The 14698-nt window shown below is 44.8% G+C and overlaps 1 protein-coding gene across 1 annotated transcript; it reads left to right on the top strand.

Annotated features, from left to right (window-relative positions):
* The first annotated feature begins 908 nt into the window (after positions 1-908).
* Positions 909-3727, top strand: LOC119275340 (G-type lectin S-receptor-like serine/threonine-protein kinase SD2-5). Its single transcript, XM_037556159.1, has one exon. The coding sequence runs from the start codon at positions 1350-1352 to the stop codon at positions 3345-3347; it is 1998 nt and encodes a 665-aa protein (XP_037412056.1). The 5' UTR covers positions 909-1349; the 3' UTR covers positions 3348-3727.
* Positions 3728-14698: the final 10971 nt, after the last annotated feature.

Below are 14698 nucleotides of genomic sequence, written 5' to 3'. Positions count from 1 at the left end.
ATATAAAATTCTAAAGATGCGACTTGGATGGTTGGCATTTCCTTAACTGTCAGGGGTTTAGGAGATACTGAAAAGAGAAGGTTTCTCAAGGAAATTTCAAACCTTTTTCAGAGCTTCGATTTTGTTGAGCACTGATATTTTTTCAGTCCAGAGCTCCCCCAATGTCTTATCGCCACAAAATTTGCACGTGGCTAGAAAACTAGAACATCTTTTGTGTGCCAAAAAAGTAAATCAGATTATTTTGGATATTGTTTTCGAATTTACCGTTCATCACATGAACCGATCTGATGTGCTGTTCTGCAACCTGCTCTGCTCTGGAAAGGGAATGTTGCCCCGTGACCATAGCACCACAAGCTGAAGAGAATCATAATATTCTTCTCTTCCCCTCTACATCACAAACAGACACATGGCGAAATAGATTGGTAATTTCGTATCCAAGAGAAAAATACAAATGTGATATGATTGGTTACTGTCTCGTTTTCCTGGTGCCGTGTAGTTTAGGCAAATTTGACCAATTCAAGTCTCAATTGAAGACATGATTTGGACCATTTGGAGAAAGAAAGCGCACAAGTTATCACGTAATGAATACAGACCTCCCATCAACAGGTCAGCAAATCAATGGTGCTGCATATGTGCAGCGAACAGAAAGCACACACACACACACATTGCTATCATAAAGACCTAGAGGCTAGAGACCATGGCTCCATGGATTCAGTCTGGTCCTTGTATACTCACCCAGTCTGATAAGAAGAGCCAGTGCAAATGCCCATCTATATGCCTCCTCTTGTATATTTGCTACAGAAGAAACCACACAAATAGAACAGCCACTCCAAGTGTGATATTTTGCGCCTTACTCTCTTCCGATACTCTCTGCTGCAAGCCTGCATCCATGGCTCTTGTAAGCCCCCTCGTGTTCGTCCTCGTCGTCCTCGCAGGTCTAACCATCCAAGGCCGCTGTGATTCTATTCGGGGCTACCCTCCTGGTCCCTCTGCAGATTTGTCCACCGTCTGGACCACTACAAGCTATCAAGAAGTAGGCAGATTTTACAGTGTTGATCCTTTAATCGCACGCCCTGTCCCCGGCAATCACAGTCTTGTTTTTGCTGCTGGCTTCTACAGTGATTACTACAGCGTTAAGAACGTTTTTGGAGTCTATGTAGCTGCTCTTGTAAACCAGTCAGATAGGAGGCTGCTTAGGGAACCAATGGCAGTTGTCTGGTCTGCAAACGGCGACCACCAGGTCCAGCTGAATGCCACCCTCAACTTCACCCCGGTGGTGATTTGGTTCTTCGGGATGCCGATAACAGCCTGTTTGGTCCACCAACACATCAGGCCAGTCTGTTGCTGGGATGACCATCAATGACCTCGGCAATCTGGTGCTCTTCGATCAAAATAACAGGTCAGTCTGGCAGTCATTCGATCACCCGACAGATACTTTGCTTCCCATGCAGCCACTGTTGGAGGGAATGACCCTGAGGTCTAACTCCTCCTTCACCTACCGGAGTGCCAGCGACAGATTTTACTTCACTGTTCTTTCTGGTGGTCTATCTGCTTATGTTGGATCTGCCCAACCTCAGGAATACTATGCACTTCCGGCATCTATTGGAAACAACTCATACATCACCCTTGTGAACAGTAGTCTCACCGTCTTTGACGCAGCCTCCAGGCCACAGATATTGTTAAACTTGCATCCTCTATGGGCTTCACTTTTTCAGTTCATCAGGTTTGAGTCTGACGGCCATCTCAGGTTATACGACTGGGTAGACGGAGACCTAGAGATGATGTTGGTACCACGCGATGTCTTACAACAGGAAGACTGTGATTACCCAACTGCATGTGGGGAGTATGGCATCTGCTCGGGAGGCCAGTGCTCCTGCCCAACTTCAAATAACGCGACATATTTTAAGCAGATCATCAACCAGTCACCCAATCTTGGTTGTGTACTGGAAACCCCAATTTCCTGCCAATCTATGCAAGATCACAGACTCGTAGCTTTTCCTGATTTGTCTTACTTCTATCAGAACAACTCCATAGAAGCACAAGAGAGTGATGAGGAGACATGTAAGCTCTCTTGCTTGAGGACTTGCTCATGCAAAGCTGCCATGTTTCGCTCCTACGGTCCAAATGCTGGTGGTTGTTCCTTAGTAAAACAAGTCCTTACACTACAGGCAGGTTATTCAGTCGGGAATAATTCAGCATATCTGAAAATCCAGATGACACATCCACCTCAGACAGCAAAGCGAAGGGTGCTTTTAGGTCCCCTGCTTGCAGGATCAATTGCTTTACTAATCCTGCTTATCTTTGCCTTGTGGGTCATAAGAAGGCGATATCAAGAAAAAGATGAGGAATTCACCAACATACCTGGAATGCCCTCGAGATTCACCTTTGAGAAGCTGAAAGTAACAACCAACAAATTCAGCAACAAACTCCGCGAAGGAGGATTTGGCTCAGTTTTCAAGGGGCAGTTAGGCGAAGAGACTGTTGCCATAAAACAGTTGGACAGAGCTGGTCAGGGAAAGAAGGAATTCTTGGCAGAAGTCCAGATAATTGGTTGCATTCAGCACATCAATTTGGTCAAGCTGGTTGGCTTCTGTGCAGAGAAATCACATAGGCTCTTGGTTTATGAGTATATGCCAAGAGGGTCGCTCGAAAAGTGGATCCATTACAAACATAACAGTACTCCCCTTGATTGGTGTACAAGACGCAAGATTGTTACTGACATTGCCAAGGGCCTCTCTTACCTTCATGAGGATTGTAGGCAGAGGATTGCTCATCTGGACATCAAACCACATAACATCCTCTTAGATGACAACTTCAATGCAAAGGTGTCCGATTTTGGGCTGTCCAAGCTGATAGACAGGGAAGATAGTCAAGTAATGACCAGAATGAGGGGAACACCTGGGTATATGGCACCTGAGTGGTTGACATCTCAAATCACTGAGAAGGTTGATGTCTACAGCTTTGGTGTTGTTGTCATGGAGATCATCAGCGGAAGAAAGAACCTGGACTACTCTCAACCAGAAGGAAGCGTACAACTCATTACCTTGCTTCAGGGGAAGGCGGAGAACGGCCAGCTGGAAGACATGATCGATGGAAACAGCGATGACATGCACTTACACAAGGAGGAAGTGGTTGAGGTGATGAAGCTAGCAATGTGGTGTTTGCAGAGTGACAAAAACAGAAGGCCTGCCATGTCACTGGTGGTGAAGGTCATTGAAGGAGAGAGGGATGTGGAAGCCAATTTGGATTACAACTTCTTTGACCTGAGCCCTGCGATCTCTGTTCCAGTATGCCGGTCCACTTCTTCAGCTGTACCTGCCGCATCAATTCTCTCAGCCCCCAGATGAACTTGTAAACATGTAACTCTGCCATGTGGAGCCATATTTGCCAGTCTTGTTGAAAACAGCTATTTAGTTTGTATCGGAGAATAAATCTCCATACTGATGGCAGGGCATGAATAAAACGTTTGTACCTATGATTAGGCCATGATAATTGATAAATTTCGCCAAAAAAATATGCCACACTGTAACTTGTGGGTCTATTTTATTTTCCAGAGGCAAAGAACTACTTGCTTACAAAAGTGAGAAGTAGGTTACTTACTTCTAGGCAGAGTTTCTCGATACTGCATATAAAAAGCACCTGTTATATTACTCCGCTTTCTGTATTATGTATTAGAAGCATCAACCATTTTAGTCCTCAGCCAAGTTAGGAGATGCAGTCCCATACCCTGAATTTAAGGCAACAAGCATGTTTTGAGATAGTAGAAATGTAATCTATGTGGTCAAAACTTTTGTAGCAGATGCTTAATTGAAAATAACATGACACATAATGACTGACTAATTGTGAAATGGGAAAAACCAAGAGAAGAACATAGCTTAGAATGACAGTGGGCAACTGGGCATGTTAGATATCTGGCTAATAATAACCATCTTGCATACGTTATGGTTAGCGCAGAAGACGGCCCACAGATGTGACCATCGAAGGATGGTATACAGAGATGACATGCACATACTTGCTGGTCCAATCCAAACAAGAAGATTCAGGAGAATACTCCTCATTCTTCAGTTTCTTCTCTGGCATATCCTGAGACATCAACATCCCAGAATAAGCTTACAGGACGGTGCAAGTTGTTGGCCGGCTATAAATTTGGCGCACAGTCAGGTGCCTAAGCAAGGAGGAGCTAAGGAACAAGCAAACAAGTGCAGAGTACGCAGACATTGTGTCAAGGGAATGACAGGGTAGTGCTCCCTCGGCAGAGCAACAAGCAGAGGTAGGAAGAGCACTGACATGCAACCTTCTCTGCCGAAGGAGAGCTGCAGAGCTGCCCCTGCCTTCCAACATCACAAACATCATCATCCTCTCTCTCCCATCTACATCTCAAACATATGTGTAGAAAGAAGATTGGTACCTTGGTATATAGCAACTGTCAGGATGCCATTATTCTCCCCTCCCTGGACAGTCTTTTTTCGAGAAAAGGCCAAAGGCCCAACTTTCATAGAAAACAAAGGTTCGCCAGGGACACGTTTACAGCAAAACTATACAAGCACACACTCCCAGCCAGTTTTGGTTTCAGTTCGATTTGTGCACATGGCAGTGACCTCAGCAAACTAGTGATCATCACCTGCAAGGATTCAAGTGTGTCACAGTGAAAATATAAACGTGATGAAGATGATTATAAAAAAAACGAAACCCATACGGCCGACCAGGACAATGAGGTAATCAAGAACATAGATAGAGTGTCTCAACATTGCTTACTTTTCAGTCTCTCACCATGAGTCGTTGCAGACTTACAGTCTTTTGAGTGGCATGGAAATCAGCAGGTTGAGTTCAGTTTTTGAGGGTGGCTTAAACAACAAGGGTTGTAGCGAAACATTTGCATTGAGCTGGTCAAGGAAATTTTAACAATCTTAACAAAGGTTCAGTCTATCAGATCGATTCTCAGGCTCCTTGTTTACGAGTACATGCATAATGGAGATAACTCGTACTTAATGAGAATGGAGATAAGTTGTGGAGTACTTCAAAGTTCAGAATGCTTAAAAATCGAAATGATGCACAGAGAAATCATTTGTAGTGCTCTAGTGTTTATCCACCAAGATAAGCTGATGTACAGTTGTACACTATGCCTAATGCGTGAGAAATCCCGCTTGTCCCTTGAGATGTCAAAACAACAAAAATACTGCAAACAGATTAAACATATTGACTCAACTCTAACCAAAAAGGCACTCCAATGCCTGCTCGGCAGTTAACCATGTCATTTTTTCAATAAAGGGTGTATTTATTATCTTAGAATGTAGCATCAAGCGGATACAAAGCATGGTGAGTAACACCCGGCCTCTGCTAACTAGGATGCACACAACCAATCACAGAGTCATGCTTTAGATTATTCAGGAACCTGGCCAGAGCCACGATGAACTTGGGTTTCTCACATAAAATAAACAGAGATTTATTGTGTGCAGCAAATTTCTGGAAGCTATTGTTTGCAAGACTGGTATAAATATACTTTCTTGGGGAATTTGATAAAACGCCACCTTGTACTTCGTCACTTTATCATATAAAACCTTACATTGTCTTTGCTAAAATACAACTTTCTACTTCGTCACCTTGGTAAAAGAACACATTTATACTTGGAAGATTTAAGCCAAATGACCAACTAAACACCAAGGGGAAAAAATCATGTCATTTCATCACTTGAAGCAATAAAGGAAAAATAAATAAATGCTGACCCCGACTTCTCGAGCAGCGAGGTCCGTGGCATTCGCCACGCCTCGGCTGCTCGGCCCTGTCCCGACCTCTCCCGAGTTCCTTCCCCCTAGCTGTAGCTCTTCTTATGTTGCTTCTCTTCTACTTCTAGGCGCTTCCCAATTTCAATTTGGCAATAACTCTTATTGCCAAACTAAATCATGCAGCAGCTAAGAGATATGCATTTTTTTTCTCACACCAAGAAACTAAATCATGCAGGAGTAACACACAAGCAGCAGGTACAAAAAGCATCATCCCCTAAAGCAAGCAAGCATCAGCAATAAGACGAAGCAAAGCAGCAGCGCAGTCGACGGCAACAGTGCGCATGGTGACCTCTCTGTCTCTCGTCTAGACTCGAAGCCGGTGCGGGCGCGCACCGCAGGCGCCGTCGGCGGCGGCGCCGCACAAAACCCAGAGGGGAATCACGAAGACCACCCCTCCGACTCCTCCGACACGACATGGCGCGGATGGCGCCGCCTGCAGGTAGGCGCGCCGGGTGGGGAGGGAGGCGCGACGCCGCGACGGGAGGCGGAGGGGCGGGTGAACCGGTGAAGGGTGGCCGGCGCCTCAGGCTCGTGCATTCGTGGTGGACGGCTCAGGCTCTTCTGACTTCTGAGTACTTTTCGTTTTCCATTTTTTTTTCCGACGGGAAAACCATCTGGCGCAATGTGTGAATACATCGTGCAATTTTATTTTATTTTGAGACTGAATACATCGTGAAAGTTTTTTTTAGACAAACTTGCTAAGCTTTATTCACCTCGATGTAATGTTTACAGTAAAGAAACGAAACTCTTTTGGCTGGCCTAACCACACATAACGACCAACCTAACATTAAAGAGTGTTTGGCGAGATTGTGAGCCTCGAATTCAAACTCCTATACTCGTGGGCAAAATTACAAGCAACAAACTTCGCGGCCATCTATTATTTCACGTACTATGGCACCATATGGTGACAAAGTTCCATTCTTTGCCCTCCACGATAGTTTTGCAGACCGAGGCAACATGTATTCTTTGCTCGTATAAATCATCAGCTAAAGACAAAACTTCCCTCACGCCCATTGCTTTAAGAGTAATCGGATCAATAATATTTTTGAAGATAATCGAAGACACTTCCAGAAAAGCTCTTGATTGATCTCGGCACACTGTTGCGACTGCGTCGTAGCCCTTACTACTCATTACGGTCGCATCAGAATTGGTTTTAACATGCTAGGTGGTCTTACCGTTGCAATCATACTTACTGTTTGATTGGGTTTTGCAGTAATCATGTTTGTTACACTTTTGATTTAAATATCATAATCTGCAAAACCCAATTCAAAAGTAACATACATCCTTGCAGATTACGGTACTTAAATCAAAAGTGTAACAAACATGATTAGCCTCCCGTGGACAATGCTTGAAAGAGGTTAATCCAATCCTTCCTGCAACAAAGAAGATTTCTAACATGACGGCAGTATATGGGCTCTAAATTTCAATAATTCCTAAACATGACTGAATGAGCTCTAGGAAACAAACTCAGCCATCGCTGGTGAACATCCCAATCTCTCTAGGAATTCTAGGCCACTCAACATTTCTATAGCTTCGGCCATAGTGGCATCCAACACATGATCACCGAGCCAGGTTGAGCCCGCCAAAACCTCACCGTGTTCCAGTGGCGGATCCAGGATTTGAAGTTTCCCGGGCGGATGTTTAAAGAGATAAATCAAAGCCACAAAGCAATCAAATAAGACAATCAATGAATTTAATTGGCCAGGCCGTATTTTCAGTATACAAGTTTCTAGAATTAGGCCTATGCGCAAGAAATTCAAGAATGATGGAGTGGGAGAAGAGAAGATTCGGGGGAGTGGGAGAATCTTATCTTTGTTGGCTGCTCAATTGCGATTTTTAGCGGTGGCAGTGTAGTCTCATGTGTCGACGGTGCCTTGAGCAAGAACGAGCGATGGTGATGAGACCTGACCAGACGACGAGTAGTTCGTAGGCCTGAACTTTCACGGTACACAAAATTCAGCGACGAACAATTGTCGTGATAATAGAAATAGACAAAAAACACAATAGGCAGCTCTTCGGATCAAGCGATTCGTGAGAAGACCAAAGATCAAAATCTGTGCAAGAGTAAGATCAAATCACACCCTGCGTAGCAGCTCCTGAAACCCTCAAGGACCAGCAAACAAATCACAGCTATTTTGGCGCATAACATGATGCCTTTTGTGTATATTTTCCGACTCCCAAAAATTCTGTCCCGTACAAGGCCGAGGCCTGCCTGTTTTATAGGCAAAACTAAACCTGAACCAACCAACCTAATAAATAAGCTAAAAAGATACGGACTCTTATCTCTTTCCTATTCTAACTAATCATGATTTAATTAATTAAGTATCCGGCAATGCTGATCACAAAAATCCAAAATAGACTAATACTCAGGGAACGTACGTACGTTAAAGCTAAATCAACATGGTTTAGACTCCTTCATGTTGCCTTGGGGCTTCGGCCTTCACGTTCTGGTACTCCACTCACACACGACCATTACAAAAGAAATTGCATGGTGTTCTGAAGGTTGGTTTGATCTCTTGCTTCGCTGGTTGTGTCGACGGCATCTCAATACAGAAACCTCCAATCTGTAATGTACATGGAATAGCGCGGTCTATGGTCACAACATCCCCTCCCTTTTAAAGAAACCGTCCTCGGTTTCGAGGCAGTCTTTGCAACCTTCTTCTTCAATGTGACATGTCCATCCACCTTGATTGTGTTCTCAAACATCGGCCGCAGCACACGTCGCTTCCTAGAATCCCAGAATGAATATGTATTCATCCGACCTTCATGTGTAGCATTGTGATCATATTGCCATGGTCTCCCCAATAACAAGTGACATGCATTCATAGGTATGACATCACATATCACCATATCAGTATAATCACCAACAGAAAATTTGACGCGCACCTTATGAGTAACCTTTAACTTCCCTGTATGATACATCCACTCGACATGGTGGGGTTGCGGATGCTTCCATACAGGCAACCCCAAAGCTTCAACCAACCCTTTGCTGACTGCATTGGTGTAGCTTCCACCATCTATTATCAGCTTGCAATTGGTGTTGTTGATCTTACACTCAGACTAAAAAATATTCCATCGCTGCCCCTTATCCTCAACACGATCTTCTTGCACTCGTTGTACCATTAATGATGAATATGCTTCTGCGGCTTCAAAACTTGCAGTCACTTTTTCATCATTTTCAGATTTCTCACTAGACATGTCAGTATTTTTTTCTCCATCGCTCGCAGACATGTATCCTTCTTCCGTGAGGAGGACTCTTCTCTCATTAGGACACTCAAACTTCTTATGCCCCCTGCCACCACATCTAAAGCACACAATATCACTAGTACGAGAGTTAGAAGCGCGAGTCGATTCAACCTTGGATTGAGATACTTCCTTTGTAGCTGGCTTAGAATCTGTTTTGAAACCACTATTACCACCGCCTTCTCGCTGAAAATTATGCCGCACTGAGTTTGATGAATTATCATGACCACCACGACGCTTTACTTGCTGCTCCGCTCGAATGGCATGGTGCAATAATCCCTGCAATCCCGTATATTCAACCACATCGACACGGTCTCGTATCTCTGATTTCAGACCATGAACGAACCGTGCCATTGTAGCCTCTTCTTGCTCCTCTACCCCTGTACGAATCAACAATATTTCCATCTCTTTATAATACTCCTCAACACTAGAGTTACCTTGCCGAAGCTGCTGCAAGCGTGTGTACAAGGTCCTAGTGAAGTGCTCTAGAACAAAGCGTCTCTTCATGATACTCTTCATCTGATTCCAAGACTCCGGACGTCCTCTCGCGCGACATAGTTGGTTTCACCATATTAAAGCATAGCCCGTGAACTCAATAGATGCAGCATGAACCTTTTTCTCCTCGGTGTACCGTTGTCCATCAAAAATCTGATCCACGCACATCTCCCACTCCAAATAATCATCCGGATTGTCTTTGCCGCTAAACGATGGTATGGAAATTTTAATTCTTCCAATACCATCATCTTCGTAGGCGCGCCGCAGATGTTCATGTCCTCCCCCATGGTGTACGCCGCCTCCATGATGGTTATAAGCACGCCGCAGAGGCTCATAATAGCTACCAGCCCCCTCGGACTGATGATCTTGATGCTCACCATTGTTGCGAACTTGTTCGCCTACCCGCTGTCCAGATAATTGCCGATGACGACGCGGTGCAGCAGACCCATCACTAGGGGGTGAACGTGGTCTCAATCGATGAACGGCCTCAGTCAAATCAGCAATCTTTTTTCCTAGACTTTCCTCAACCTTGTCGATGCGCCTCCCCACTAGATTCAGCACATAGTCACGAGTTGCCTCCAATCCTAGCACGATAGCCGGCGCAACACTCGGATCATAGGTGGGCAAGGGCAGCTCGTCTTCCACATCTCCTTCATGTGCACCATGCACACTTGAATTTGATTTCTGTGAATTCACCATTGTAGCAACTCAAGTTGATCAACCGAAGAACCAGAGAGAAAAAGAAATTGTACCGTGATCAACCTTGCTCTGAATACCACTTGATGAGACCCGACCAGACGACGAGTCGTTCGTAGGCCCGAACTTTCACGGTACACAAAATTCAGCGACGAACAATTGTCGTGATAATAGAAATAGACAAAAAAACAATAGGCAGCTCTTCGGATCAAGCGATTCGCAAGAAGACCAAAGATCAAAATCTGCGCAAGAGTAAGATCAAATCACACCTTGCGTAGCAACTCCTGAAACCCTCAAGGACCAGCAAACAAATCACAGCTATTTTGGCGCATCCAACATGATGCCTTTTGTGTATATTTTCCAACTCCCAAAAATTCTGTCCCGTACAAGGCCGAGGCCTGCATGTTTTATAGGCAAACCTAAACCTGAACCAACCGACCTAACAAACAAGCTAAAAAGATACGGACTCTTATCTCTTTCCTATTCTAACTAATCATGATTTAATTAATTAAGTATCCGGCAACGCTGATCACAAAAATCCAAAACAGACTAGTACTCAGGAAACGTACGTACGTTAAAGCTAAATCAACATGGTTTAGACTCCTTCATGTTGCCTTGGGGCTTCGGCCTTCACGTCCTGGTACTCCACTCACACACGACCATTACAAAAGAAATTGCATGGTGTTCTGAAGGTTGGTTTGATCTCTTGCTTCGCTGGTTGTGTCGACGGCACCTCAATACAGAAACCTCCAATCTGCAGTGTACATGGAATAGCGCGGTCTATGGTCACATCAGATGGAATCCCTTCTCCATTCAACCTCGTCGATTGAAAGTTGGGCAACACGAGGCGGTGGATGCGGATCAGTTTCAGATTAATTGTTCATTAGGGGAATTGGGAATTCTTTTTTCTAGATTTTTTTTTGAGAAACCAGTCTTTTCTTTAGGTGAAAGGGGAATTGAGAAAGTCAAGGAAGGTGTATAGAAAATGATTGTGGCCCATGTTCGGTTGGGCCTTTACTATCACTTCTATTACATAGACTTACTCCATGGCCCATCCATAAGTCATGGTGAATCATTATTTCTCCCTTCTCATCTTCCTTCTCTCGTCTTTCACCTACAACTGAGCATACAGCTAAGAACAGACATCATTTTGCCCCTCCAATGGTGGCCACCGGCAAAAGTAGTATGGGGGTAAGTGTAACCCCGGGTTCAAAAAATTTACCCGGGGCGGCCTCCCCTACATGATCCCATGCTGGCGCCGCCCTTGCCATGGTCATTTTGACGAACCGTCGCCACTGCACCCGAGTGAAAGAACATGCGGTGCCCCCATGTTTGATTTTGGTAATTGATGACAATCTATATGGACTAATGGTTGTCTTGAGTTATATTTGAAAGATTTATCCATAGGCTTTTCTTGAAGTCCATGTGTTGGTTTCAAGGAGTTTATGAGTTGGCCAAGGTGCTATTAAGGAATTATCCAAAGATTGGTCATGTGAGTGTTGAGCTTATTGCAAGCATGTCTTGAAGAAGAAGATTGTGTGATCATTCATGTTTACCTTCAAGACATCATCCAAATGAAGACAGTTGGAAAGATTCAAGGTTGATCAAGACTAAGTCAAGAGTGAATCAAGTTGGTCAACTCACAAAGCATAGAAGATGTACCGAGAGGGATCAAGTGATCCCATGGTATGGTAAGCATTGTCCATTGCACTTTGTGTACTAACCCATGGTCTATGTGAGAGTTCTATGTGGGGTTAGGTACGTGTCCATGGGCTTGCGTCAAGAAAAGATATCATACAACCCATGGAAAGGATGGCATCAAGTGGTAATCGTCATCAAGATTGTCGTGTGCAAGCTCAAGTGGAGCATCACAAAGAGATCAAGTTCTTGAATCTTGCCATCCATTGTGGTGTCAATGGACTTGTGAAGATGTGTCGAAGAGTGGCTCACCCATAGTGGACTATGGGAGAGCAATCATCTAGTCTTCATTGAGCCAACGCAATCAAGAAAGGTGGTCCAACTTGAGGGAGTCAAGATCGTCACCATCTAGCTCAAGTGGAACATGTGGAAGGCAAAGGTTTGCCCTTGATAGGTTTTCTATTTTACCGGTCTCGTGGTGGTAGTTGGGAGACCGGGTTATAGGATTGTTTGCCGTACTATCAAGGGGGGCTCTCAAGTTGGTAGCTTGATCGTATCGTTAGTAGAGAGCTCAAACCATTTGCATCCTTGCATCATGTTTCTTGGTTCTTGTTTGGTTATCTTTGTGAGTCTTAGAGCTTATGGTCATCTTGACGACAAGCTTGAGTTCATTGAAAACGGAGTTCGCATGCGTCTTCTATGATGTTTTCGGTGTTGGAGGTTTTACCGATCTTATCCGAGGAAGGGTTCTCACCATTTTCTTATGGGACTTTTCTAATTTACTTCTTGTTGATATTTCTTTCAAGATTGTGTTAGCCCTTGTCGTTAGCTTTCCAACAAACTTGGTTTTGTTGAATTCGGAGTCAGTTTGCAAAAGTTGTGGCTGTTTTGGTAAAGGCTGCAGCGGTACTACCGCGACTAGAGCAGATGTAATTTTTTACTACCGCTCCAGAGCGGTACTACCGCGGCTCCTGAGCGGTAGTACCGCTCCAGAGCAGTACTACCGCGGCTCCTAAGCGGTAGTACCGCTCCGGACCAAAATCTCGTGTTTTGCTCAGCGAAAGTAGGCACAGAAGTATTTTTTTAGTACCGCTCGCAAGCAGTAGTACCGCTACCATTTGCGATAGTACCATGAGGTCGAGCGATAGTACCATGAGGATGAGCGGTAGTACTGCTCCGGCGGTTCTATTGGACTTTTGCCTCCTCGCTGTTGTTTTTCAAAGGGGTACTACCGCCCTAGCGGTAGTACTGCTCCTTGGAGCGGTAGTACCGCTCCTTGGAGCGGTAGTACCGCTCTGTGCGGGCTGTGAGCATAACAGTTGGATTTTTTTCCCACCTATAAAAGGGGGTCTTCTTCCCCATTGAACCTTATCCTTTGAGCTCGTGTTCTTCCCCCATTGTTGACCTCTCCGAGCTTGCTAACTCTCAATCCCTCCATGGATTCTTGCTAGTTTTTGAGGAAAAAGAGAGAGGAGATCTAGATCCACGTTTCCACCAATCACTTTCTCCTCTAAGTGAGGGGAACCCATTGGATCTAGATCTTGGAGTTCTTCGTGTTCTTCTTTCGTTCTTCCTCTCATTTTCCTCCCTAGCATTAGTTGCTTTGATGGGATTTGGGAGAGAAGGACTTGGGCACTCCGTGTGCCCTTGTTATTGTATTTGGAGCATTGGTTTGAGTTCTCCACGTGATACGTGGAAGTTACAAGTTGAGAAGCTTATTACTCTTGGGTGCTTGGTGCTCTTGAGCTTGTTCCTCTTGGGTGGTTGGTTCTCTTGAGCTTGTTCCTCTTGGGTGCTTGGGCGCCCTAGACGGTTGGTGGTGTTCGGAGCTCAATCATTATGGTGTAAAGCTCCGGGCAAGCGTCAGGGTCTCCAATTAGGTTGTGGAGATCGCCCCGAGCAATTTGACGGGTATCGGTGACTGCCCCCAAGGGTTGCCAAAGTGTACGGGTTCGGTGACCGCCCCCAAGGGTCGCCATTTGTACGGGTTCGGTGACCGCCCTCAAGGGTCCCTTAGTGGAATCATGACATCTTGCATTGTGCGAGGGCGTGAGGAGATTACGGTGGCCCTAGTGGCTTCTTGGGGAGCATTGTGCCTCCACACCGCTCCAAACGGAGATTAGCATCCGCAAGGGTGTGAACTTCGGGATACATCATCGTCTCCGCGTGCCTCGGTTATCTCTTACCCGAGCCCTCTACTTATGCACTTTACTTTGTGATAGCCATATTGTTCTTTGTCATATATCTTGCTATCACCTAGTTGCTTATCTTGCTTAGCATAAGTTGTTGGTGCACATAGGTGAGCCTAGTTGTATTTGGTTTTGTGCTTGACAAATTAACCGTTAGGTTTATTCCGCATTTGTTCAAGCCTAAACCATAATTATTTTAAAGCGCCTATTCACCCCCCCCCCTCTAGGCGACATCCTCGATCTTTCAATTGGTATCAGAGCCTCGTCTCTCTTTGTTGGGCTTAACCGCCTAGAGAGTAAAGATGTCGACTAGAGGATTAGGATTCTCTGACACTCTTAGTTTCGATGGCACAAATTTTGATGTTTGGGTAATTCACATGCTTAATCTCTTTAGGGTCATGGACCCAAATTTAGAGCGAATTGTAGATATGTGTTTTTCTCCTCCAAAGGATCCCCAAAGATTATCTTTAGAGGATGAGAAAAACTCTTATCTCAATGCTCAAGCTTCTAATGTGCTTTTTGATGCTTTGAGCAATGTAGTTATATTTCAACTCATGTCGTTCCGGGATGCTCATGAGTTATGGACAAAGCTTCAAGATAAATATGGTGTGTCCAAGATTTGTGGGGATGGTTGTTCTCCCTCCACCTCCGGTC

Source organism: Triticum dicoccoides, chromosome 3B, assembly GCF_002162155.2.
Source record: "Triticum dicoccoides isolate Atlit2015 ecotype Zavitan chromosome 3B, WEW_v2.0, whole genome shotgun sequence".
Taxonomy (NCBI): Eukaryota; Viridiplantae; Streptophyta; class Magnoliopsida; order Poales; family Poaceae; genus Triticum; species Triticum dicoccoides.
The sequence above is the reverse complement of the archived record's forward strand: the minus strand, read 5'-3'. Positions and strand labels throughout refer to the sequence as shown.

Bases quoted from the DNA above. Each gene is read 5' to 3' on its own strand.
- LOC119275340 (XM_037556159.1), top strand. From the start codon at position 1,350: ATGACCATCAATGACCTCGGCAATCTGGTGCTCTTCGATCAAAATAAC.